At 41.7% G+C, this 24,718-nt stretch overlaps 1 protein-coding gene across 1 annotated transcript in view; it reads left to right on the top strand.

The window, feature by feature from the left end:
* Nucleotides 1-2,880: 2,880 nt before the first annotated feature.
* Nucleotides 2,881-24,718, top strand: part of LOC148356142 (voltage-dependent calcium channel subunit alpha-2/delta-1-like) — a 122,264-nt gene continuing 100,426 nt past the window's right edge. The window contains exons 1-2 of the mRNA XM_088346849.1: nt 2,881-3,100; nt 22,053-22,134. Of these exons, the coding sequence (XP_088202975.1) occupies nt 3,018-3,100; nt 22,053-22,134 (165 nt within the window). The 5' untranslated portion in view covers nt 2,881-3,017. The remainder of the gene's footprint in view (nt 3,101-22,052; nt 22,135-24,718) is intronic.

Raw genomic sequence — 24,718 nt, 5'->3', positions numbered from 1 at the left:
TGCCGGAGATCAAAGAGATCAAAGCCAGGAGAGAAAGCTTACCGCGTGTTGTGAGTCATCATTTCATTTCTATTGAGTTTCTTTTGTCTTTTATGAGCATATTTGGTATTGGAGTCCTCCAAAAGTAAATGAAAGTAATCAAGTTAGAGTAACCCTACCCAACCCTGCGTATATTACAAATGACTTGGTGAGATTATGCACACAACGAATTAAAAGGGGGAAAAATACAGCAAAAGAAACAAAAACAGTAAAACAAAGAAACAAAAGAAAAAAACGATAAAATAAATCAGGGGGAAAATGAATAAAGGAATAAAAAAAAAGTAAAAACCTAGGGGGAAAAAAGAAACTTAAATAGGGAAAAGGAAAAAGCAAGAAAATAAGTAACAAGCTAGGGGAACCAAAGACAGGAAGAAGAGGAAAGGAGAATAAAAACCACGAAAAAAGCGAGGGACACAATATGGGAAAACATGTTATGTCCTCCCCCATGAGACCCACGTCCGGTGACGCCTCCTCTCTCCGCTCTGCAGAAAAACAACAGTTAAAAATGGAGACTTTGGAAAAACGAGCTCCTTATTTGTTGTCATGAAATGTGGCCGTTATTTGAAGGAGGCAAGACGTGTTTTGTTTCCAGGGGAAATCTAAAAAAAGATGGGGCGTCACTCGTGGGAGGGATTGCTCTCGAAGGGCGTGCGCGCCGGTGATGAGAATCACCTTTCTTTTGAGAGAGGCGGCTCTTTCGGCTCGCGCCAAAGAGACGGCTCTCTCGGCTCCAAAACCACTCATAAAAAAAGTCAAAGAATACAATTAAAGAATCTAAAAAGGGGGAAAATGCAAAGTTACTGAAAAGAAACAGATGAGAGAAAAAGGAAAGAACAAAGAAAATAAGAGAAAAAAAAGAGGAAAAATGTCACGGTTGCCATGGCGCCCAATTGGTCCTGCCCGTGTGCCGCTTTCCGTCTTTTTAAGCTCAGGTCTCTCATTTTTTCTTTGTCAGTCCGTCAACGAACCTCTGCCCTGCAAGAGGTGGGTTCTGACTCAGTCCTGTTTTCCTGTTGGTATTTCCAGTCTGGTATTGTTCCCGTTTATGTTCGTCCTGTTTAATGTCGATTTCCAGTTTCACTCCCATCTATTTTTGTCTTGTTTATTACACTCTACAGATTTCCTTCTTGTGTTGTTTGTCCTGTTTAGTTTTGACATCCTGTTTCATTATCCATCCTGTCCGGTATCAACCCCATCTTTCCGATATCAACTCGGGCAATTGGAATCGGTCTCGTCGGTCTCTGGCTTCCTGTCTTTCCACGCTAGACCTCTATCTAACATAGATAGATAGATAGATAGATGGATACTTTATTCATCCCCGAAGGGAAATTCACTTTTCCAGCAGCATCCCTAAGCTGAGAACAATCGAAAATAACTGAGAACAATCGAAAATAACACGGGAGCTGCTGGAGTGGCTGCCATTCGTGACGGCGCCGGAGAAACGATTCAATTTGAATCATGTACAAACAAACAAACAATTGAATCATGTACAAGAAACGATTCAATTTGAATCATGTACAAACAAACAAACAATTGAATCATGTACAACAAACAAACAAAATATTTATGTTTCAATAAGTGGAGTGTTAATAAAATGGGGGGAAAATAATTTCTGATACTGATATAACCAGGTAAAACTAATTTTAAGTTACCTGTCCAAATGAATGTTGTGCCATCTCACCTTTCCCACATGCATGACTCTCCCTGTTTCCCGTGAAATAAAAGGCTTGTGTGAGAACGTCATGCGTTTGGGTCCTGATCCTGTCCTGGTTCATGACAAAATAGAAGAAAAATCTAAGGAAAAGAAGAAAAAAGTCAAGAAATTTTTTTTTGAAAGAAAATTAAAAGAAAAAATGAAATAATAGAAAAGAAAGTAGTAACCCACAGAGTAGAAAAGAGAAAATGAAAAATACAGAGTAAAAAATCAGAAAAAAGGCAAGCAAAAAGTAAAAAGCTCGGAAAACAAGAAACAAAATGAGAAAAAATTGATAGATAAAAGGAAAAAAGATAAAAGGAAGAAAAAGATAGCAAGAAAAGAGAAGGAAAAAGCTGGATAAACACTGGTTTGTGGGCGTTGCCTTCATTAGCATATTACCAATAATAAAGTATTATTTCACCCCCCCAAAACATATTATTTATATATGGCATTTATTGATTTTACTTTACAGTGAACTCATTTCAGCTTTTTTGAGCAACTCAGAATTTCTGAAAATAAAGAAAACAAAATGTTAATTAAAGATATTGGCTTTTGAGTGCATCGTCAAATCAAGAATGAAAAACAAAAAAACAAAGGAACCATCCATTCGGATATTTTGCCTCAGAAAATTTAAAATACACAACGATCTTTATCTATAATCAGGGTTGGGTAGAGTTACTTTAACTAGATTACTTTCAATGACTTTTGGATGACTCCAATACCAAATATGCTCAGAAAAGACAAAGGAAACTAAATAGGAATGAAATGATGACTCACAACATGTGGTAAGCTTTGTCTCCTGGCTTTAATCTCTTTGATCTCCGGCAAAACGAACATCAAATGCCACAGAATCAAAATGAAAATCAATTCAAACAGCTTGCCAGCATCATGTATTCGGTTACTCCCCAAGCCTGCACAAAATTGAGTCATTTTATTCATATTTAGTTTCTTTTGTCTTTTATTAGTATATTTAGTATTGGAGTTATCCAAAAGTCATTGAAAGTAATCCAGTTAAAGTAACCCTACCCAACCCTGGTAACGCATTACAAAAGCGTCTCGAAGGGAATCGGCTCCTTGTGGGTGGAGAGCCGGTCTTAAAGAGTCGGTCTGCATCGCCGTCTCGTCCTCGAACGACACATCTTGAGCGCACAGGTTCGGCGTCGGAGCGCAGCGAAGCCGCTCGCAGCGGACGTTCAATCCTCAAGTCGCTTTTTTGCTTTTTCTTCCGCACTTTCTTTTCCTTTTCTTTGGGGCGGGGGGTTTGTTCCCAGCGCTGCCCGCCATGGATTACTTGTGCTTCCGCTTTCTTGCCATTTTCTTCGGCCTGTCCTGCTTGACAGCTGGCCAGTTCCCCGACGACCACACGTGAGTACCACCTCCAAACATTTCATATTTCCTTTTCACTTCTCGTCAGAATGAAGCGTTGAAATGTCCGTTTTCTCGAAAGTGGGCTTCGCGTTACTCTCTAGGACAGCTCAGGGGCCACACGCTCGAAAAAGCGTTCTCGAGGGGGCCACACTCGTCCATGAACAGTCCTTACTTTAGAAAAGTCATTCGTTAGAGTGACTCACTACTTCTTACCAAAAGTAAATGAGTTAGTTACTGAAGTACTCCATCGTCTAAGGGAAAGTAACTATTTCCGTTCATCTAAAAAAGTTCTTTTATCTTAAAGAATTTGAATGTTTCTGAGCAGGAATTGAGTCGGTTGAATTTAGAAGGACAGGACAGGTTTACTGCATCTCACCAGCAACAGATTTATCATACACGTCAAGTGCAACAAAAAGAAACTATATCATAAAATAACTAATAGCACTATACAATATAAACTGCTTGAAAATGAACCTGTGACAATTGGTCATGTAGACCTATGCTACTGTACTTTTTTCACAACAACTGTAAAACACTCCATCCATCCATTATCTGCACCGCTTATCCTCAGTAGGGTCGCGGGGGTGCTGGAGCCCATCTCTGCTATCTCAGTGGGCAGGGGACACCCTGAACTGGTTGCCAGCCAGTCGCAGGGCACACAGGGACAGACAATTTGCTAGCTCACTCACACCTAGGGACAATTTGGACCGGCCAATTCACCTGACATGCATGTTTTTGGAATGTGGGAGGAAACTGGAGTGCCTGGAGGAAACCCACGCAAGCACGGGGAGAACTTGCAAACTCCACACAGGAAGGTCGGTAGCTGGATTTGAACACATGACCTCAGAACTGTGCCGCACACGCGCTAACCACTGCGCCGCCGTGCTGTCTTGTAAAACACTCTATAAAATAAATCACAATCTTTAGTCAGATAACTGGCCAAGTAGACATATGCTACTGAGAGTTACGAGTTTCGAAAATGTATGGCCATTGTCAAAGAACAAGGAAACTTCGTTTGGAGCATCCAGTCACAGTTACAAGAAAAAACAAAGATCCATAAATATTCAAGATATAGGTACAAATCCAATACCCTAAGATAATCCGATATACACATTAATAGTAAAAAGTGCAGACATAGTACCATAAAAATACGGTACTTCAATTATTTTTAGACAACTAAAGTAAACATCCATCCATTATCTGCACTGCTTATCCTCAGTAGGGTTGCGGGGGTGCTGGAGCCACCCTGAACGGGTTGCCACTCGGTTGCAGGGCACACAGAGATGGATAACTCAGTTGCGTCACTTGATGAATGGCATTAAAAGTGTGCCTTAGCCACAGGGTTGGGGGTCTTTTTGGAGGCTCACAATTAAATTATGATTCCGAGATGTAAGATATATCTTAAAATGAGTATGAATGTATTTTTTTCCCTCAATCCATGAATTGCTTTCATCTGCTGAGATGTCATCTATAGTAGATAGATACTTTAATCATTCCCATAGGCAAATTCCCACTTCCAGCAGTATCCTTGTGTTGAAAAATAAAATAATAAAATAAAAGATATAGAATACGAAGTATTTTAATAGTGCTGCGGAAAATACACCCACAAATAGGGTAATATGCAAATGTAGGTTTGGGGTTTTAAGTGGGATTTTACTCCCCCGGGTGGAGTTAAAGAGCCTCATGGCATGAGGAAAAAAATAGTGTTGATCAACTCCATTTGTACTCGTAAAAACAACAAACAGACGAAATGTAATTCATTTCCACTACCGTTGACTGAAAATGAGAAAATAGTCTCATTTCAAAGATCATTGGACTGCTTCTTGTCCGGCCCTTGTCACCCACAGAGTAGAAAAGAAAAAATGAAAAATACGGAGGAAAAAATGAGAAAAAAAGGCAAGTAAAAAGCTCAGAAAACAAAAACCAAAATGCTTATTACTCCCAGGTTCTACACACGATTTTCATTTTAGAGCGTAAAGAGGAGAAGAAACGGTAAAAATCTGTCAAGACCAGAACAGAGACAGGACCCACTTGGGTTATGTTTCTCTCAGTTTTATTGGGAAGAAGGGAAAGGGTTGCACACACGATCCGGAGATCGCTGTTTGTGGGAAACAGGTTGCGAGCGATGGCGGTGTCGGGGACGGGAAAGCGGGTCAGTCGCCGGGACAGGAGCGCAAAAACGTGGTCAGGGTCTGGAATGAGTCAAAATCCAGGAGAGGAGAGTAGACGTGGTCAGGATCAAAAACGGGTCGAAGCCGGGAAACAAACAAGAGCCAAAACAGGAGTGAGTCGGGGTCGAAAAATGCTTGCCTAGAGTAAACTGAGGTTTGCAGACGGACTGACCACAGGTGACAGAAAGGAGTGTGATTAAATAGGGACTGGGAGCAGTGTTCCCTCTAAGCTGTGCGCGTGCGCAATCGCGCACTGCCCGCACATTCTCAGCACACAAGAAAACCTATCCAACGCAATGTTCCCTCTAAGCTGAGTGTGTTAGTTTTTAGAGTTTTTCCAGAACCGGCTTCTTCTGCTCGGCTCACTAAAAGGAACCGGCTCTTTTGGGTCCTAAACGGCTCTACAGGTTGTTTTTGCTTTTTCATCCCGATATGAACAAATATTATGTAAAATTATGCACAAAATGACTTAAAGGAAGGGGGAATAGAACAAAAAAGAAAAAAATACCAAAATGAAAAAGTAGTGAAAAGCTGAGAAAAAAAAGAAACAAAAGGAAGAGAAAAAAGAAGGAAAAAAGTAAATAGAGAACAAAAACAAAAAAGTGACAGCTAGGAAAAAAATAAACACAATGAGATTTTTTTTAAAGGAATTTAAAAAAATAGAAAAAAAACAGGGAAAAAGAAGAAAAAGTTTGTCTTGCATTCAAATAATTTCCAATGATATCAAGTGAATCTTGTTGCCAACATTCTACTTCCACAAAAAAATGTGATTAAATACAGTTGTGTATCGTGCAACCGACTAATTGCGCCTCCAAAAATGTGAGCATTATGCGACAAAAGATACCAGGAAAAAAAAGAAATGGAAATCTTGTGAAAAACAAATGACGTTTGTAGGCCGTACAACCTTTGCAATAATACATGAGTCAATTCATTCAAAAGTGTTTTTTTTTTTTTTTGCATTGCTGGAAACTCAGCAAAATGTAACTTGATGTCAAGTTTTGGACATGTTTGATAATGACTCAGTTGCCACACTTGAGATTGCCGTTGCTCACTGTTGTTTCAAGCGTGGCTCACTGACTGTGTGAACGCTCAGACCCGTAGGGAAAATGACGGGGAACATTGACTGTGAGCCAATCAGAGTCGATGCATTTGGCGCCAAGAGAGCGGGCACAGGTGATTCACATGGGTAATCTTGACAAAAACTGGATAAATTGTGATTCAAACAACATTTCCAAACGGATGTTCCTGTGAAATTTGGCCTCTAATCCCAAGAGATGTACGCAAAGTCAATTCAATGCTGTCCTTAAAGAATATGGACGCTTTTGGTCTCTTCTGAAAGGGGACACACTCAACGTTTTGTCCCCTCAGCAATTGCTACCAACATTGAGTCATCCATGTTGGAACGCACAGAAATAGACAAGATTTATTCTCTTGCAATCAAATGCCTGCAGAACAGCGTAGCATGAGCATCTTAGCTGGGTCAATAGCAGAAAGACTTTGCCCCAGGTCAAATTGGATCACCGTCTGAAAATCGAAACATTGTATTTTACACATGTTGCTAGCGTGTTGCTACCATTAACTGCCCGGATGAAAGTTATATGATTATTATTAAAGCCTTGAAAACTCTCTCGGTGTACCGTCTTTCTTTGTAAATATGTGTAACCATGTATAATATGTATTTGCAACTGTATATTTTTGTAATGTATTTATTTGAGACACTTATTCTGATATGTTTTGGACGGGCGAATTAAAAAGAAGGGGCGTAACAAACGCGGGCTGACAGGAAGTGGCGACCGGTAAAGGTGAGTGTTTGTGGACACGGCGGACAATAGTGGATATATATTTTTCCCACCCTTACCTTTGGAAATATACACTTTTTTTCTTTAGATTACTTTCAACAGGAGCCGGACTCTGCCGGTCTGCATCAAACCTTAAGTACCGGTATCATTTTCCGTTCATTTTGCCGGCTGTGATTTTTGGACTGTGTACTTTAATGCAGGATATTCAGTTACAATTGCGGGACTTAAAGTCGGGTCTGGGTTAATTTTGTGTTTGTGTTACATTTTTTTTTTATGTGGGCGCATGCGGCTTATATACAGGTGCGGCTTGTGTAATTACAAAATCGGTTTTCCTCTTAAAATGTGGTGGGTGCAGCTTAGAATCAGGTGGGCTCTATAGTCCGGAATTTACGGTATTTGGAGAGGACCCATTTACAGCACTAAAACCTTTGCCACCTTGGATTTGACGCCGGCCAATTTTTAAACATCGTGAAAGAGTTGTAAATGTTTGACTTCTCTTTCCAGAAGTCATTCACTTAGGGTGCACACTTGCGCGTGATAACGGCGCGTCAAATGGATTACGTACGTTTATTTTCATCCCTCATTCGAATACATCCGGTAAAATGACATCAAATTATATTTGGAATTTCATTGGCTTACCAATGTGTCGATCATCGTTTGAATCGTTCACCAAAAGTTGTGAGTCATTGTTTCTTTTTGGAGCATTTTCAACTGTTAGCTAATTGTTTTCATGGGGAAACTTGTCCTGGCCTGGAAGAGTAGAATGTCTTTCTAGGAAATCTCCCAAAATGTGGAGTCAGCTTTTTGGGGTAGTTTTCACATCTGGGATAACCTACTTGACTCCCTTTAAAAATTGTGTTGATATTCATGTTTTTTGGGGGGCCAAGGAGAGCCGAAGATCTTTTTAGTCAACGAAACAAATTCTTGGTCAACTTATTTTCCCTCCATTTTTTTCACAACTAAGGTAACCTACCTGCATACACAATGCATAAATATTAGGGATCGAACAAAATCGTTTTTTCAGGGCCGATACCGATTATTAGCATTAAGAGCTGTAAAAGCTTCCAAAGTGGTGGGAGGAATTTTTAATATTGCAAAAAGAAATATGATATTTCTTACATAATATTCCTACTCGCTCACTCACTTTTTACAGTAAATAAATTTGAATTTCAAGACGACTCACAAATTAGGCTTAGTAGCGATAGAAATCGCTCGGAATTCTAAATTTCAAGATATAAATAGGAAAGAAAAACATGTACAGTATAAGTTGCATTTGAGGTTATGTCGCATTGTCAGCCAAACTAAAAAAAACGGCTTATAGTCCAAGAAAATACGGGACATAAAAACTTCAATCACTCCCCGATTAAAAAAAAAAAAAAAATAGAAATGTCAATACAAGCAACGTCGCTTAAATGAACCTAAAACAAAAAGTAGAACGGAATTTCAACGGGGACAAGTGCGGGCATTCATTATCAAGAACCAGATCAGGACCCAAACGCGTGACGTTCCTCACACAAGTCTTTTATTTTACGGTAAATGGGGAGTCATACATGTTAGGCAGGGATCTGGCGTTAAATGATAGGAAGCCAGAGGCCGACGAGATCGATCCCGATTGCCTGGGTAGATATCGGACCGATGGGGTCGATACCGGACAGGACAGACGGGATTGAAAATGAAACAGGATATCGAAAATCAACAGGACAAACTAGACAGGACCAAAACTGGAAACTGATACTGAACAACGGGACAGACAAGATTGATATCAAAACAGGATATCAAAAATAAATGGGACAAACTAGATGGAAACAAAAACTGGAGAGTATAATAAACAGGGCACCCTATTCTTCTCCACCCTGGTCATCCTGGAAGGCCCTTTCTCAAGGTTTCTTTTTTCCTCACGCTTGAGGTTTTGAGTTTTTCCTTGCCCGCATGTTGGTTTAAGATCAGGTAATGGTGTCATTGTAATCCTGTGCAGTCGTTTGAGACATTTTTGTGATTAAGGGCGTCATAAATAAATGTGACTTGACTTGACAGGACAAAAATAGACAGGAACGAAACTGGAGACCAATATTAAACAGGAAAAAATAAACTGGAACAACCCCGGAAAGGAAATACCAACAGGTAAACAGGACCGAGTCAGAACCCTCGGGTCTTTGACGGACTGACAAAGGAAGAGTGAGAGCACTGAGCTTAAAAAGACGTAAAGCCAATCTGTCAATGAGCCAGCCGCAGCTTGCTCCAAATGGGCGGGGCCAATTGGGTGCCATGGCAACCGTGACATTCTTGTGTTCTAGCTAGAAAGGCTGGGCTGCATCTGAGCCTTAATAACACCGTTTTAAATATATTTGATCGGGCGTCGAATAAATCAAAATGCCGATAATAATATTAGTTCATTTTAGGTACATGAAATATATTTGTATCTCGTGTATTCTTGCAAACGTCAGTACGAGTTCTGTGTTATGTTGCGGCGTCCTTCCTTTTCCTGACCGGTTTTTAGTCCCGATGGCACTCGGCCTAATGGCTAAAGTGCGATGATGTCAGACTTGCAAAGTGAATTTGGCTAAGTGGATCGATCCGTGGGAGGCTGGGAGTCAACATGGCTTCTGCCGTGGCGCTATTCCCATTATTCCAGGTTTTCAATTTGCCGTGCACGGGAAGGACGACGTAGGGCGGAAAAAAAAAACCACAAGAAGAAACTGCTCTTCATCCTTTTCCGTGCGTGTTCCTTTATGTCCGGGTTAAAGGACAACAAGTGACTCAAAATGGGAGCTGGAAACAAGCGGTTCTGTTGAGGTTTTTATTACAGAATATTACGGGCACCACTCAGTTACAGAACAATGGCTGTCAATGATTTTTTGTCATGATTACTGATGTGAAGCACCCGTGACCGTTCGTTTGGCGCCAACTGCCTCGGACTCCGATTGGCTCCCTGTCACTATTCATACCAATGTCTTTCTGTCACCTGTTGTCAGTCCGTCTGCGAACCTCATTTTACTCTGGGCAAGCTTTTTGACCCTGACTCACTCCGGTTTTTGCTCCCGTCTGTTTCCCGGTTTCGACCTGTTTTTTTGATCTTGACCACATCTGCTCTCCTCTCCTGGCTTTCGAGCACGTTTTTTGCTCTGCTGTCCCGGCTGCGACCCGTTTTTTGATCTTGACCACGTCTACTCTCCTGACCTGACTTTCGACTTGTTTCCGATCCCGACCACGTTTTTGCTCTCCATCCCAGCTACTAACCTGTTTTTTCCGTTCCCGACCCCGCCATCGCTCGCCACGGAAGTCCCACTTCCACGTTCAGAGCGACCTGCTTCCCGTGACCTGGATCGTGGGCGCAACCCTTTCACTTTCTTCCCAATAAAACTGAGAGAAATGTAACGCAAGTGGGTCCTGTCTCCGTTCTGGTCCTGACACTTTTATAATGAAAGTGAAAATGGAAACGAAAGAAATAACTGTAAAACAAAAATTTTTGTCCAAACCTTAAGAATAAAAATATTGTCCTGGGTCATTTTGGCTACGAAATAAAAACAAAATGGAGAAAATTCATAATAACAACCGACTGAATGACAAATTGAAGAAATTAAATATCCATCCATCCATGATCTGCACCGCTTATCCTCAGTAGGGTTGCGAGGGTGCTGGAGCCCATCCAAGCCATCTTCGGGCAGTGGGCAGGGGACACCCTCAACTGGTTGAAGAAATTAAATAATTACAACTAAAAAAAATAATAAAAGAAGTTATAAATGACTGAAATAATAAAGAGGTAATAAATATAGGAATCAAACAATCAAGACTACATAGCGTCACCAGGAATATAATTGAGTCTATTTTGGAAGAAAAGTCCTTTTCTTGCTAGGAGTATCCTTTTGTTTTTCTTTCGTGGAATCGTTGGCTTCAACACGCGTGTTTTCCTTGCCTCCGCCATCTTCTCCGCCGTTTTTTTCGTGCCGGAATTGTTGCCGTTGTTATCACTTTCTGCATTACTTTTCGACTTATTATTGACACTGAAGAAATGACCCATTTTGCGTCGATTTTGATTTTTCGGAGGCATACTTCTCTTTCACTCGACAACCGCCAAAACAACGACGTCATCTCGGAGCAACGAGATCTCGTTTCCCGAGATCGGCGTGCGAACGAAAACTCGAACCGCGAGACCAAAACAACAATGGCGGATCTGCCTGACGAAAAGTTTGGAGGGCGGTAAATCTTTGTTAAAAAAAAAAAAGTAATCGGGTAATAATGACAATTTGGTGTCCTGGGGACGCACCTTGATTGGAGACTATGCGTCCCCAGCAAAAATGATGCGTCTAGGACACAGGGACGCGGGCAAACCAGAACACTGCTCTTGAGGGATAGGACCAAGATAGATAGAATCATTTGATCTCTGAGCCACATGTACCTATATTAAGAGCCATATGGGGCTCACGGGCCACAGGTTCCCGACCCGCTGTCTCATTTCATCCACGACAAAAGAAAACATAGAGGTTATCGAATTGTATCGGTTTATCCATTCTCCCTCCAAAACAAGACGGCATCGGATCTCTCTGTCGTTTCTCCGTCTCGCCCCCTTGGCCTGCCACGTCTTGTTTTTCGAAAGGCTAAGTGGATTTCACGCTCGGCTAAAAAAACCACGGATCTCTGCTCGCTGTCTCGTCTCCGCTCTAATGCGAGCGGGCACTTTATGGAAACGCAACAACTTTCCGCTAGGGTGGAGTCACGAGGGATGCGCCTCAAATACGACAATCTTAAGTCGATGACGAGATCGAAGAGAGCGAAAAAAAATGAGGGAGGGACAAAAAAGGGGAAAAAAATGAGAGAGAGAGAGAGAGAGAGAGAGAGAGAAAAGAAGGGAGGAAAAAAGGGAGGGGAAAGAATGAGAGAAAAGAAGGGAGGGGAAAGAGAGAGAGAGAAAAAAAGGGAGGAGAAAGAGAATAGAGAGAGAAAAGAAGGAAGGAAAAAAAGGGAGGGGAAAGAGAATAGAGAGAGAAAAGAAGGAAGGAAAAAAGGGGGAAGAGAAAAGAGAAGGTGAGAAAAAAGGGAAGGGAAAGAGAGAGAGAGAAAAGAAGGGAGGAAATTAGGGAGGGGAAAGAGAGGTAGAAAAGAATGGAGGGGGGAGAGAGAAAAAAGGGAGGAGAAAGAGAATAGAGAGAAAAGAAGGAAGGACAAAAGGGAGGGGAAAGAGAATAGAGAAAGACAAGAAGGAAGGAAAAAAGGGGTGGAAGAGAATAGAGGAAGGAAGGAAAAAAGGGAGGGGAAAGAATATAGAGAAAAAGGGGAAGAGAGAAAGAGAGAGAAAATAAGGAAGGGGAAAGAGAGAGAGGAAGTGAGGAAAAAAAGGAGGGGAAAGAAAGAGAAAGAGAGAGGAAAGAAAAAAGGGAGGGGAAAGAGAAAAAGGGAGAGGAAAGAAAATGGAGAGAGAAAAGAGACCAGAGAGAGAAAGGAAGAGAGAGAGAGAAGAAAAAAAAGAGAGAGAGAGAGATAGACAGAGAGAGAGAGAGAGAGAGAGAGAGATGGGAGAAGAAAAACAAACTGCTCTCCTTTTTTCTCTTTTTCCTGTCCTAACCCTTTTTAAAATGGTCAACCTGGTAATAACGTTGTTACAACCTGGTAATAACATGAGTTGCTATTCAATCAATTCCAATTCATGGCCTGCGTAGACTAAAATATCCAAATGATTCAAGTATTAATCATTATCTTGAAGCAAATAATTGATGGGTAGAATGACAATTTATTCAAGTATTCAAGACATTTCTTTAATCATCTTTGAATTGATTGACTTCACAGCCAACGCACCGCCTTTGAGAAGATTTCCCGTGGCAGATCTTTCTGCGAAGCAGCACGACGTCCCCTCCGTCCCCTCGACCCGCTTTGGGAATTTTTCCATCCCTCGGTTACCGAGGCAACTCTGGGAATAGCGAACAGCTGTTTGGATGGCAGCCGGGACAGGAAGCGCATCCGTATACTGTCGTAGGGGCAGCGATTCCTGCGGTGTGTCTTGGGCGATTACGGCCCGTTGGTGCCCATCCCTCTCCGGCCCGATAACCAGGGTTGGGTAGGGTTACTTTAACTGGATTCCTCTCAATGACTTTTGGATGACTCCAATTCCAAATATGCTCATAAAAGACAAAAGAAAGTAAATAGGAATCAAATGATGACTCACAACACGTGGTAAGCTTTCTTTCCTGGCTTTGATCTCTTGGATCTCCAGCAAAACAAACATAAAATGCGACAGAAACAAAATGAAAATCAATCCAAACATCCTTTTTGCCGTTCCATGTATTCCGTTACTCCCCAAGCCTGCACAAAATTTACTCATCTGATTCCTATTTAGTTTCTTTTGTCTTTTATTAGTCTTTTTGGTATTGGAGTCATCCAAAAGTCATTGAAAGTAATCCAGTAAAAGTAACCCTACCCAACCCTGCCGATAACCAAGGACCTTTCGTATGCTAACCGCTATCCTACAAAAATACTGTACCCACAGGAAAATACTCACGATTAGCAAACAACGATAATGGGTCGGCTCGCTTCCCACGATTGGAAATAGAATAAAGTTTTGATTGAATCGTAATGTAATGGATATCAAAAATGGAACTGGAAATCTTTTCCAGCTTTAGCAGTTCATGAGAATGGCATTCTTTCACAATTGCCTTTTTTCTTTGAATGAAGAGGAAGTATTTTGCCAGGTCGACAAAGGAGTGCTATCAGATATGCAGTGTCTGTATCGTGAACCGAAACAGGAGAAGAACCCAAACGCGTGACGTTTCTCACACAAGCCTTTTATTTTATGGGAAATGGGGAGTCATGCACGTTAGGCAGCGGTCTGGCGTGGAATGACAGGAAGCCAGAGGCCGACGAGATCGATACCAATTGCCCGAGCGGATATCGGACAGATGGGGTCGATACCGGACAGGATTGATATCAAAACAGGATATTGAAATTAAACAGGACAAACTAGATGGAAACGAAAACTGGAGAGAATAATAAACAGGACAAAATAAACGGGAACAATACCAGACAGGAAATACCAACAGGAAACAGGACCGAGACAAAACCCACATCTTGCAGGGCAGAGGTTCGTTGACGGACTGACAAATAGGAGGGAAGCCAATCCGTAAACGAGCTGCAGCTGGCGCTACACGGGCGGGGCCAATTAGGCGCCATGGCAACTGTGACAGTCTGTAGTTTATGCACTATCAATAATGGGAGCAATCGCCTCAATTCTTCACATTTTTGGTACCTGCCAACACAGTCTGAATTAAAAATCGAAACCCGCAGGGTTGTGTCTAGTATTGTCACGGCCAGAGCAGAAGTAGAACCCAAATGCGTAACGTGACTCACAAGTTTATTGAAATGTAGAGGAAAGGCAGCGCCAGCGATCCGGTGCTCGCTGGACTCAGGAAGTAAGCCGCTCACGGGATCGGAGCGCGTTCCGAATGCGATGGTGGATCTTCCGGAGCGGGATATCGTAGCGTAGTGAGACGGAAAAACAGGTCATTAGCCGGGACGGGTGATCAAAACGTAGTCGGGGTCAAAATCCGGTTGTGTCAGGAGACAAACGGGGAAATCAGGAACGGACTCAGTGGAAAACGGGTGACAAAACGAGACCGACGGGAGTCCGAGTCAAAAATGTTTGCCTTGTGAAAACAGAGGTTCGCTGACGGACTGACAACAGGCGAGTGAAAGGACTAAGCTTAAGTAGGACGGGGAACCAATCGGGTACGAGCGGGCACAGGTGAATATAATGAGTCATTATGACAAGTATGCCATGGCCCAAGTTGAAAGTACATCAGAACAATAGTGTCAAAACATTTAGCAGTACCATTATTCCAAACTAAGTCAAAAAATTAGTTATGAATACTTGTTTTTCTATGTATAGGCAAAATATATATATTTTCACAGTCTTGTGCGCCTGTTTAGGGTGGTGATGGCCCTTGGGAAGAAACTGTCTCGGAGCCTGTTTGTCCTCATTTTAAGGGATGTGTTGCGCCTCCTAGAGGGCAGCAGGTCAAAGAGGTTGTAGCCGTGATGAGAGGAGTCAATTCTAATAATAGTTCTGCTGTGGTATCGCTAGCCAACAATGTTCTCCAGGCTGGGCAGAGAGCAGCCGATGATTATCAGGGCTTGCAGTATTTCAGTGGATTCGTAGTGAATCCAGAATGTATGATGTTTTTTGTTTTACTCGGATTATGGACAGTAAATAACTTGATGGCAATATTCTTATTTTCTGAGACTGCGACGTTTTGACTATAGAGCACACCTGGTTATAAGCCGCACCCAGTACATATTTAAAGGGAAAAAAACACTTTGAACACACACCTGACTATAAGCCGCATGTGCCCACATTGAAAGACCTTTACAAAGAAAGACGGTACTCGGCGTTTTAATCATATACGTTACCTTAACCCCTTAAAGTGACATTCAACTTCAAACCTCAACTGCTAATCGGGCGACGATCTAAATGTTTGGCAAATCGTGGTCAGGAAAGGAAGCCAGGGTTCGGTACACTGGAAACAAACGAGGTTTGGAAAGTGGCAAAACAGGCAACAAACTAGCACGGAACCCAAAAAATGGAATGCTTTAATGGTGCGCTGGAAAGGTGATTAGGGAGCAAGTGATACCAGGTCTGCTTGGAAATTAGAGCCGAGGAGGAAGTGACAGAATAAGGCAAGGGACGGGAGATCAGACGGGGACGGGAAGAAAATCAAACCTGACAGCGAGTACTTAGATCAGGTCGATACTATTGTCCTGTCCTTGTCCAATCACCCCAAATCTCCACTTCCCTATGTAGATAGCGCAGTCCTCTCTCAGCTTGTTGGCCACTCTCCAGGTTGACAAACGCCACAGTTGTAATGCCTTCTCAAGGTCCAATCCATTATCATCCTCCTCATAGCGTCACCAGGAATAGAATTGAGTCCATTTTGGCAGAAAAGTCCTTTTCTTGCTAGGAGTATTCTTTTGTTTATTATCTTTCGTCGAATCGTTCGCTTCAACACGCGTGTTTTCCTTGCCTCCGCCATCTTCCGAAGAATTTCTCCGCTGTTTTTGCGTGCCGGAATTATTGCCGTTGTTTTCACTTTCGGCATTATGTTTCGACTTATGACTGACACTGAAGAAATTTTGTGTTGATTTTCACCTTAAATCGACGACAAGCACCACAGCAATGACGTCATCTCGAAGCAACGAGATCTCGTCGGCGTGAGGACGAAAACTCGAACCGCGAGACCAAAACAACAATGGCGGATATGCCTGACGAAAAGTTTGGAGTGCGGTAAATCTTTGTTAAAAAATGTAATCGGGTAATAATGACAAAAAAGTTGCGTCCCGGGGACACGCGTTGATTTGAGACGATGCGTCCCCAGCAAAAATGATGCGTCTAGGACGCGGGGACGCGGGCAAACCAGAACACTGTTTTCTGCCAGCAGATTGTTAAGACCGAACTCGGACATTGAGCAGGCATCATCAGTGACCAATATGAAATAGAAAAGACCTCCAAAGCGCCCATAACTTTCAGACGGGCGCCCTCGACGTAGCTGCTAGCTTGTTTCTTTCCCACATTGTCCCGGAGCTAACGAGGAAAAACTCTACTGTTTGCTCTGTAGGCACTCACCACATCTCAGCAGCAGGAAAATCCCATATCCCGTTGGTTATTCAAGTGCTATTGATTAAAAAAAAGCCTTCAATTATATGTCAAAGTGTCCTTGGGCAAGACACTGAATCCCTAATGCCCCCGATAAGCAGGTAGGCGCCTTGCATGGCTGACTCCCTATTATTTTTCCAAATTGGAATGGTCGATATGGCAAAAAAAAAAAGATTTAAAAACTAAAATCAAGATCACAATTCCTTAATAACCTTATTTGTTTTTTATGTATTTGATGATGTATGTATTTTTTTCCTATCCTTTTCAATGAATATGACACGGACATTAAAACCCAAGTGTGTAACATTTGACCACTAGATGGCACTGTATTGCGAACGAGAACCAATGCCAAGAGCACAGCGTACCAGCAAGATGCCAGGCAATCATGGCGTCAACTTCTAGGTACGATTCCACTATGTAAAAGAAATACCAATTTTTTCGATCTATTTTTAAACAGATTACATTGTTTACGGTTTCCCCCCACGTTACGTTGGGTATTTTGTATTCTATATATTTTATTTTATTACTTTATTTTTCAACACAAGGATACTGCTGGAAGTGGGAATTTCCCTACGGGGATGAATACAGTATCTAGCTATCTCTCTAGCTCTCTAACTCTCTATCTATATATCTAGCTCTTTAGCTCTATCTCTTTATCTAGCTCTATCTAGATCTATCTCTTTATCTATCTCTTTATCTAGATCTAGCTCTTTATCTAGCTCTATCTAGATCTAGCTCTTTATCTAGATCTAGCTCTTTATCTAGATCTTTATCTAGATCTATCTATCTATCTATATCTATATCTATATCTATATCTATATCTATATCTATCTATCTATCTATCTATCTATCTATCTATATATCTATATATAGATAAATATATATCTATCTATATATATATATATATCTATATATCTATATATCTATATATAGATAAATATATATCTATATATATATATATAGATATATATCTATATCTATATATATATCTATATATATATCTATATATATATATATATCTATCTATATATATATCTATATATATATCTATATATATATCTGAAGGGAAACACAGTTTTACCCACAGTTTAGTCAAGGTGTCACACCAACAGACCCTGTTTTGGCTGTACATCGCTACCGAATCCTTTATATGGAAGCTCATTATATAATGTTCACACTTTATGATAAAAACCTACACAACAAACTGTATTTTCCCACAAACGCGAGCCAGGCACACAGAACAATTTGATTGGGTCTAGCCATCCAACACAGCACGCTCCCCTCTCTCTCACACGTGCCCACCGCACTGAAGGGAAATACCTCCATAAGCTTTTCATTTGCAGTTTTTAACATATTTCCAGAAGAACTCTGCTTGCACCTCGTTCCCGACCCTGTTTTATCCCAAAGCCGTAGACTCGGTGAACCGAAACCGTGGAGATCCGACATCTGAAGCCAAACATAATTTGGAAAAGAGACTGGTGGGAGGTATGTGCTGACAGGACCGATCATTCTGTATCTGCTCTCAGCAACAAGCAGCTGTTCAACAGCGCAGCTAAAAATGGCCGTCTCGCATTGCACTGTATTTCTTATAAATAACACAGTCAGTCGGGGTCCTGTGTCCAAACCCCTTCCTCTGCACGGCGGTTCCCCGAGGTCCATTTATTTTTCATTGAGTTTGTATTTCAAAAGCTAACCAAGGTCTATTGGTGGACTCGCAGGCTTGTTTTACTCAAAAAATAGTCATCGATGTTTGTAGCATTCTAATTTGAGTCAGTTATATTGATTGTTTTGTACTGCTAGCCTACAATGCTCTCATGAAATGGAAACAATGCTGTACTACACTATACACCCATCCGTCCATTATCCATTATCTTCACCGCTTATCCTCAGTAGGGTCGCGGGGGTGCAGGAGCCCATCCCAGCTATCTTCGGGCAGTGGGTAGGGGACACCCTAAACTGCTTGCCAGCCAGTCGCAGGGCACACGGAGACAGACAACTCATTCACACTTTGGGAGATTTCGGTTAAGCCAATCAACCTGACATGCATGTCTTTGGAATGTGGGAGGAAACCGGAGAGCCCGGAGGAAACCCACGCAGGCACGGAGAGAACATGCAAACTCCACACGGGAGGTTCGAGCTCATGACCTCAGAACTTTGCCGCACATGCGCTAACCACTGCGCCGCCGTGCTGCCCTTATACTATACACGCTATATGTAATTACATTTCAAGATGTATGCAGAGTTTGTGCGGGTACTTGAAATCCTTGAAAATGCTTGAATTATAATGTTTTGTTTATAATGTCGGGAGAATGCTTGAACTTTGGGTGAAGTGTTTGACAATGCTGGAAATTGTTGCGATTGCAGTCTATTCTATAGACCACCCAATAAATTAAGAAAAAAAATTAAAAAGTGGAAGATAATGATGCCAACATACCTGCTCTGGTGTCTTTTTTGCGTTGTCATGCAAAGCGTCACCGCACCCAAGAGGACAGCTTTATTTAGAAAACCTGGCTCTTTTTGCTTGGCTCACTAAAAAGAGCCCTGAAAAACACATAACATATTCACAGATCTACACACAATTTTTGTAAAGTACAAAACAATTTTTGCTCTCTACACGCAGAACAGATTTAAAGTAGAACAACAACACAAAATCCCTGAAAATGCAAAACAATGAAATAAAAATGTAAAATATAAACTCTTCATGCTACAATCAAAAGATAAAATGCAAAAAATACAACTATTTACAATTCCATGATAACCATTTTGTCATAATGACTAATTAATTGCCCGCTTGTTTGGCGCCAGCCGCTGCTGGCTTCCTGATTGGTTCCCCATCCTACTTAAGCTCAGTCCTTTCACTCACCTGTTGTCAGTCCGTCAGCGAACCTCTGTTTCTACAAGGCAAGCATTTTGACTCTGACCCCCGTCGGTCCCGCTTTTTTCACCCGTTTTCCACCTGTCCGTTCCGGATTTCCCCGATCCGTTTTTTGATCCCGACCACGTTTTGCTCTCCTGTCTCAGCTATCGACCTGTTTTTCCTTCGACGACACCGCGATCTCCTGCTCGGAACACGTTCCGATTCTGTGAGCGGCTTGCTTCCCGCGTCCAGCGAGCACCGGATCGAGGGCGCTGCCTTTCCTCTTTATCTCAATTAACGTTACGCAGCTGGGTACTAATTCCGTTCTGGTCACATTTTAGACACAGATCTTCTGAAAAAAACGCAGGAAAAATACATTTCATAAAGTAAAAGATCAGCAGTCTATAAGATTGAAAGATTGAACGCTCCCTCCTTCCAACCTTTCAATATCATCTTAATGAGTCCAAATTTGACTATTTTTTTCTTTTTATACACAAAGTACTTTCTTTTCTTTTACATCTTGAACTCTGCTTTTACCAAATACCTCTAGAGGCCTTTCCCTCTTTGTAAAAACAAGTGTGACGTAGCATTGTCAAAGCAGAATGACAGAATTCCTGTCAGTTTATAGCAGCCCATTGACACAAAAATATCGTAGATAATAAATAAGAACAGAGCAAAATAACACATATTATGTGCGAGCAGCAATATAGTGATTTAAATTTAGTCTTTGAAGCCAACAACAGCAAAAAAAAATTGTTCTTTTGATTGGTGCTGGATTCCTTCCTTTCAAGGTACTGGAAAATTTGAAAAATGGGCCTTGAAAGTGCTTGAAATTAGCTTGAATTGGGCCATGATAAAGTTGTACAAACCCTGATGAAATGAAATGAAATGATCCGCATTTCTATAGCGCTTTTCAATTCAAGACTTCCCAAAGCGCTTTACAATGTGCTTCACATTTACCCAAAAGCGGCCTTGCAGCCATGTAAGGCGCTAACCTGCTTATTGGGGGCATTAGGGGTTCAGTGTCTTACCCAAGGACACTTCGACATGTAACACGGAGGAGCCGGGATTCGAACTGCGATCTCTTGATCCCAAGACGAGCGCTCTACCTCCTGAGCTACTGCCGCCCCAAATAATAGGGTCTGAGCGTTCACACAAAGTCGGTGAGCAACGCTTGAAACAACAGTGAGCAACCATAATCCCAAGTGTGCCAACTAAATCATTATCAAACATGTCCAAAACTTGACATCAAGTTACATTTTGCTGAGTTTCCGGCAATGCAAAATTATTTTTCACTTTTGAATGAATTGACTCATGTACGATTGCCTACAAATGTCGTTTGTTCTTACAATTCTTTCACAATATATCCATTTCTTTTTATTTCCTGATCTATTTTGTCGCATAATATTAACTTTTTGGGGGGCTTATTGAGTCGGTTGTGAGCTACAGAACTGTACTTAATCACATTTTTGAGTGGAAGTACAATGTTGGCAACAAGATTGACTTGGTATGATTGGAAATAATTTGAATGCACACAAACTTTTTCTTCTTTTTTCCGTGTTTTTTTCTACTTTTTTAAAATTCCTTTAAAAAAATCTCATTGTGTTTATTTTTTCGAGCTGTTACTTTTTTCTTTTTGTTCTCTATTTATTTATTTTTTCCTACATTTATTTCATTTATTTTTTTTCTGGCTTTTTTCTAAATGTTTTTCTTTTTTGTTCTATTCCCCCCTTCCTTTAAGTCGTTTTGTGCATAATTTTACATAATCTTTGGTCATGTTGGGATTAAAGAAGCAAAAACAACCCGAAGAGCCGTTTAGGACCCGAAAGAGTCGGTTCCTTTTACTGAGCCGAGCCGAAGGAGCCGGTTCTGGAAAAACTCTACTGACTTGACTCAACTTCGTTCTACTTGGACCTTGACTTCAAAATACTGTATTGAGAACACAACGTAACCTTGACTTAAGTCGCTTCTTAATTAGTAATTTTGAGCCCTGATTTTTGTGCGCCGGCTAGATTTTCTTGTGCGCCGAGAATGTGCGAGCAGTGCGCAATTGCGCACGCGCGCAGCTTAGAGGGAACACTGACAGTGAGGGGTAATAGTCAAAATAACAAACTGGTGAAATCTCTTTTACAGGTATCCAATAATAGAAAGAGAATAAACCTATCAGTGTTGGTTTTTTGTAGCTTGCTGTAAGGCCTTTTCCCCTGATGCTTTTATGTCAAGCATTAGCTTTGTGTCCTTTCCTATATCATAATAGGGCGGCTGCAGCGTCCCACTGCCCAGGGGCATGACACTCACCGCGATCTATGAATAGCTCTCGCCTTAATGCATGTGCCGCTTATTCACACGGCTAGACATCGTTTCTGGACGCTTCTCCCGCGATACGTAGCGGACGCCGCTGTCGGGTCACGCGGACGCGCCAAAGAAACGTCATCCGTTTCGGCGAGCTCATCAACTAATTGAGCGTGTTTTGTGTTTGCGTGCTCAGGATTAAAAAATGGGTCGATCAAATGGAGAAGGACTTGATCAAGCTCACGGACAAGGCCAGTGGTATGCAGAGTCTCATTCAGGTGAGTCACGTCGAGCAAAAAAAAAAAAAAAAGGGGGGGGGGGGGGCATTTCTTTGTCGATCAATACTCTACACTGGAGATCAAAATTGGAGAACAAAGACCATCTGCATTTCTCTAGCGCTTTTCAAGTCAAGACTTCCCAAAGCGATGCAGGCTTCTGATTGGCTGCCGAGTATGCAACTTGCCAAACAAACCGAAATTTCCAAACCGGACAAAGATTTTGAAATCGGAATATAGCAAACTAGGAAAAATTGTCAGCCCCCCGGGGGGAGACGTTGTACGCCCGACGTAAAAGATGCACGCCCCGGGCGTCCGGGCAGACTTCCAAAAAGCAGTAAGTGAATTTCTCTTGAGTAAAAGTAACTCGTTACTAGGGAAAGAAACTAGTTCCGTTACTTTAAAAAGGAGTTGTATTTCCAAGAATTTGAACGTTGAATTCAGTTAAATAGAGAAGAACAGGCAGGTCGTTGTGTTATTGAACCTTGTTCTCTTAATTGCATCTCGACAGCAACACACTTATCCTACACTTGAAGTGCAACAAAAAGAAACTATATTATAAAATAACTATCACCAGTAAACAATATAAAGTGAGTTTAATCAATTAAATTTAACTCCCACAACCTGAGACAACTAGTCAAGTAGACATAGGCTAACGTACTTCAAGTTTTTGTTGACCACAAGTCAATGAGATGAAATGAAATGATCTGCATTTCTATAGCGCTTTTCAGGTCAAGACTTCCCAAAGCGCTTTACAGTGTGCTTCACATTTACCAATAGCGGTCGTGTAGCCATGTAAGGCGCTAACCTGCTTATTGGGGGCATTAGGGGTTCAGTGTCTTACCCAAGGACACTTCGACATGTAACACGGAGGAGCCAGGATTCAAACTGCGATCTCTTGATCTCAAGACGAGCGCTCTACCTCCTGAGCCACTGAGTTTGAAGTTTCGTGAAGATTCGGTTTCTTGATATCACAGATTTGGAACGATCAACTTGACTTTTTATAGCTCATCGGTTCATCCGTAAAGGTAAAAACTCGATATTGAATTAGGATGAAGAAAAGAAAACGCTCTGAGTTGGAGGGTTTTTGATAGCCCTTCCATCCAGCTCAGTAGCCTAGATGGTAAGGCGCCCGCTTTGAGACTGGGAGGTCGGTGGTTCGCGCCCCGGCCGAGTCATTCCTAAGACTTAAAAAGTGGTCGGCGGCGCCCTCTGTTGGCTGCGGCTGCATCGGCTCGCTACAACGGGTCAGGTGCAATCGACATTTCGTTCTGTGTACATTGTTACACAGAATGACAATACAAGGAAATTATTATTATTATTATTATATCAGAGGCGCGTGCTTCCGAGATCGGCTCAGGAAGAAATCACGCTCCGCCTATGGCTAGAGACTCATTTATTGGAAAGCTCAGGCATAGAACAACATATCTGATTGGCTTAAGCGAGGTCACATGAAGACAAAAAAAAATCTTATTGGATTAGACAGAAAACACATGTTTAAATGAAGTGAATAATGCTGGTCGCTAGATGGCGTGTGAGCAGGGTTGAGTAGGGTTACTTTTAATGACTTTTGGATGACTCCAATACCAAATATGCTAAGAAAAGACAAAAGAAACTAAAAATGAATAAAATGACTCCATTTTGTGCAGGCTGGGGGAGTAACGGAATACACAACGGCAAAAAGGATGTCGGCAAGCTGTTTGGATTGATTTTCCATTTTGTTTCTGTCACATTTGATGTTCGTTTTGCCAGGGATCAAAGAGATCAAAGCCAGGAGAGAAAGCTTACCACGTGTTGTGAGTCATCATTTGAGTCATATTTAGTTTCTTTTGTCTTTTATTAGCATATTTGGGATTGGAGTCATCCAAAAGTCATTGAAAGTAATCCAGTTAAAGTAACGCTGCCCAGTCCTGCTTTTGGTTGATAGTCGCAATAGATTGGAAGGTAAACATCTACAAAAACCATCATGACGACGACTTGTTACTACAAACGGCAATGGACCCAACTAAAAGTGGTGGTTGGAAAATGTAAGTAAATGGTTTGTTTTTTCTGGTCCGCCACCGCAGGAATACAACCAATAAATGCGCTTCCTGTCTTTGAAAAGGCCTTCAGGCTGCAAAATAATTGGCTCCGTTTGGCAATCGTGCATTCTTTTATCTACTATGGCTCCAGAATAAAAGCACATTGAAAGCATTTTAGTATGATCGGACCTGACACGGCAGTCAATCCCTGCCACCCCTTTTATTTGTTAATCAGCTCGGACTGAATCGGAGCTAAACCGGGGTTGAATCCTTGGGGAGAGCCGTGTCAAAGGAAGGCTCATTGATGATTGTTTTCATCCGAGAAGGGGCGGGACGGAAAATAATTGTATGCAGCCATCAATTGTAAATACAGACGCTCCCCTACTTACAACCAGTGTTCCCTCTAAGCTGCGCGCGTGCCCAATTGCGCACTGCTCGCACATTATCAGGGCACAAGAAAATCGAGCCAGCGCACAAAAATCAGGGCTCTAAATTACTCATTAAAAAGCGACTCAAGTCAAAGTTACAGTGCATGAAGGTCAAAATACACGGGTTCCCCTGACAAT

Source organism: Urocampus carinirostris, chromosome 11, assembly GCF_059441175.1.
Source record: "Urocampus carinirostris isolate Australia breed hairy pipefish chromosome 11, RoL_Ucar_1.0, whole genome shotgun sequence".
NCBI lineage: Eukaryota > Metazoa > Chordata > Actinopteri > Syngnathiformes > Syngnathidae > Urocampus > Urocampus carinirostris.
Note: the sequence above shows the minus strand (reverse complement) of the source record. Positions and strands in the feature narration are given on the sequence as shown.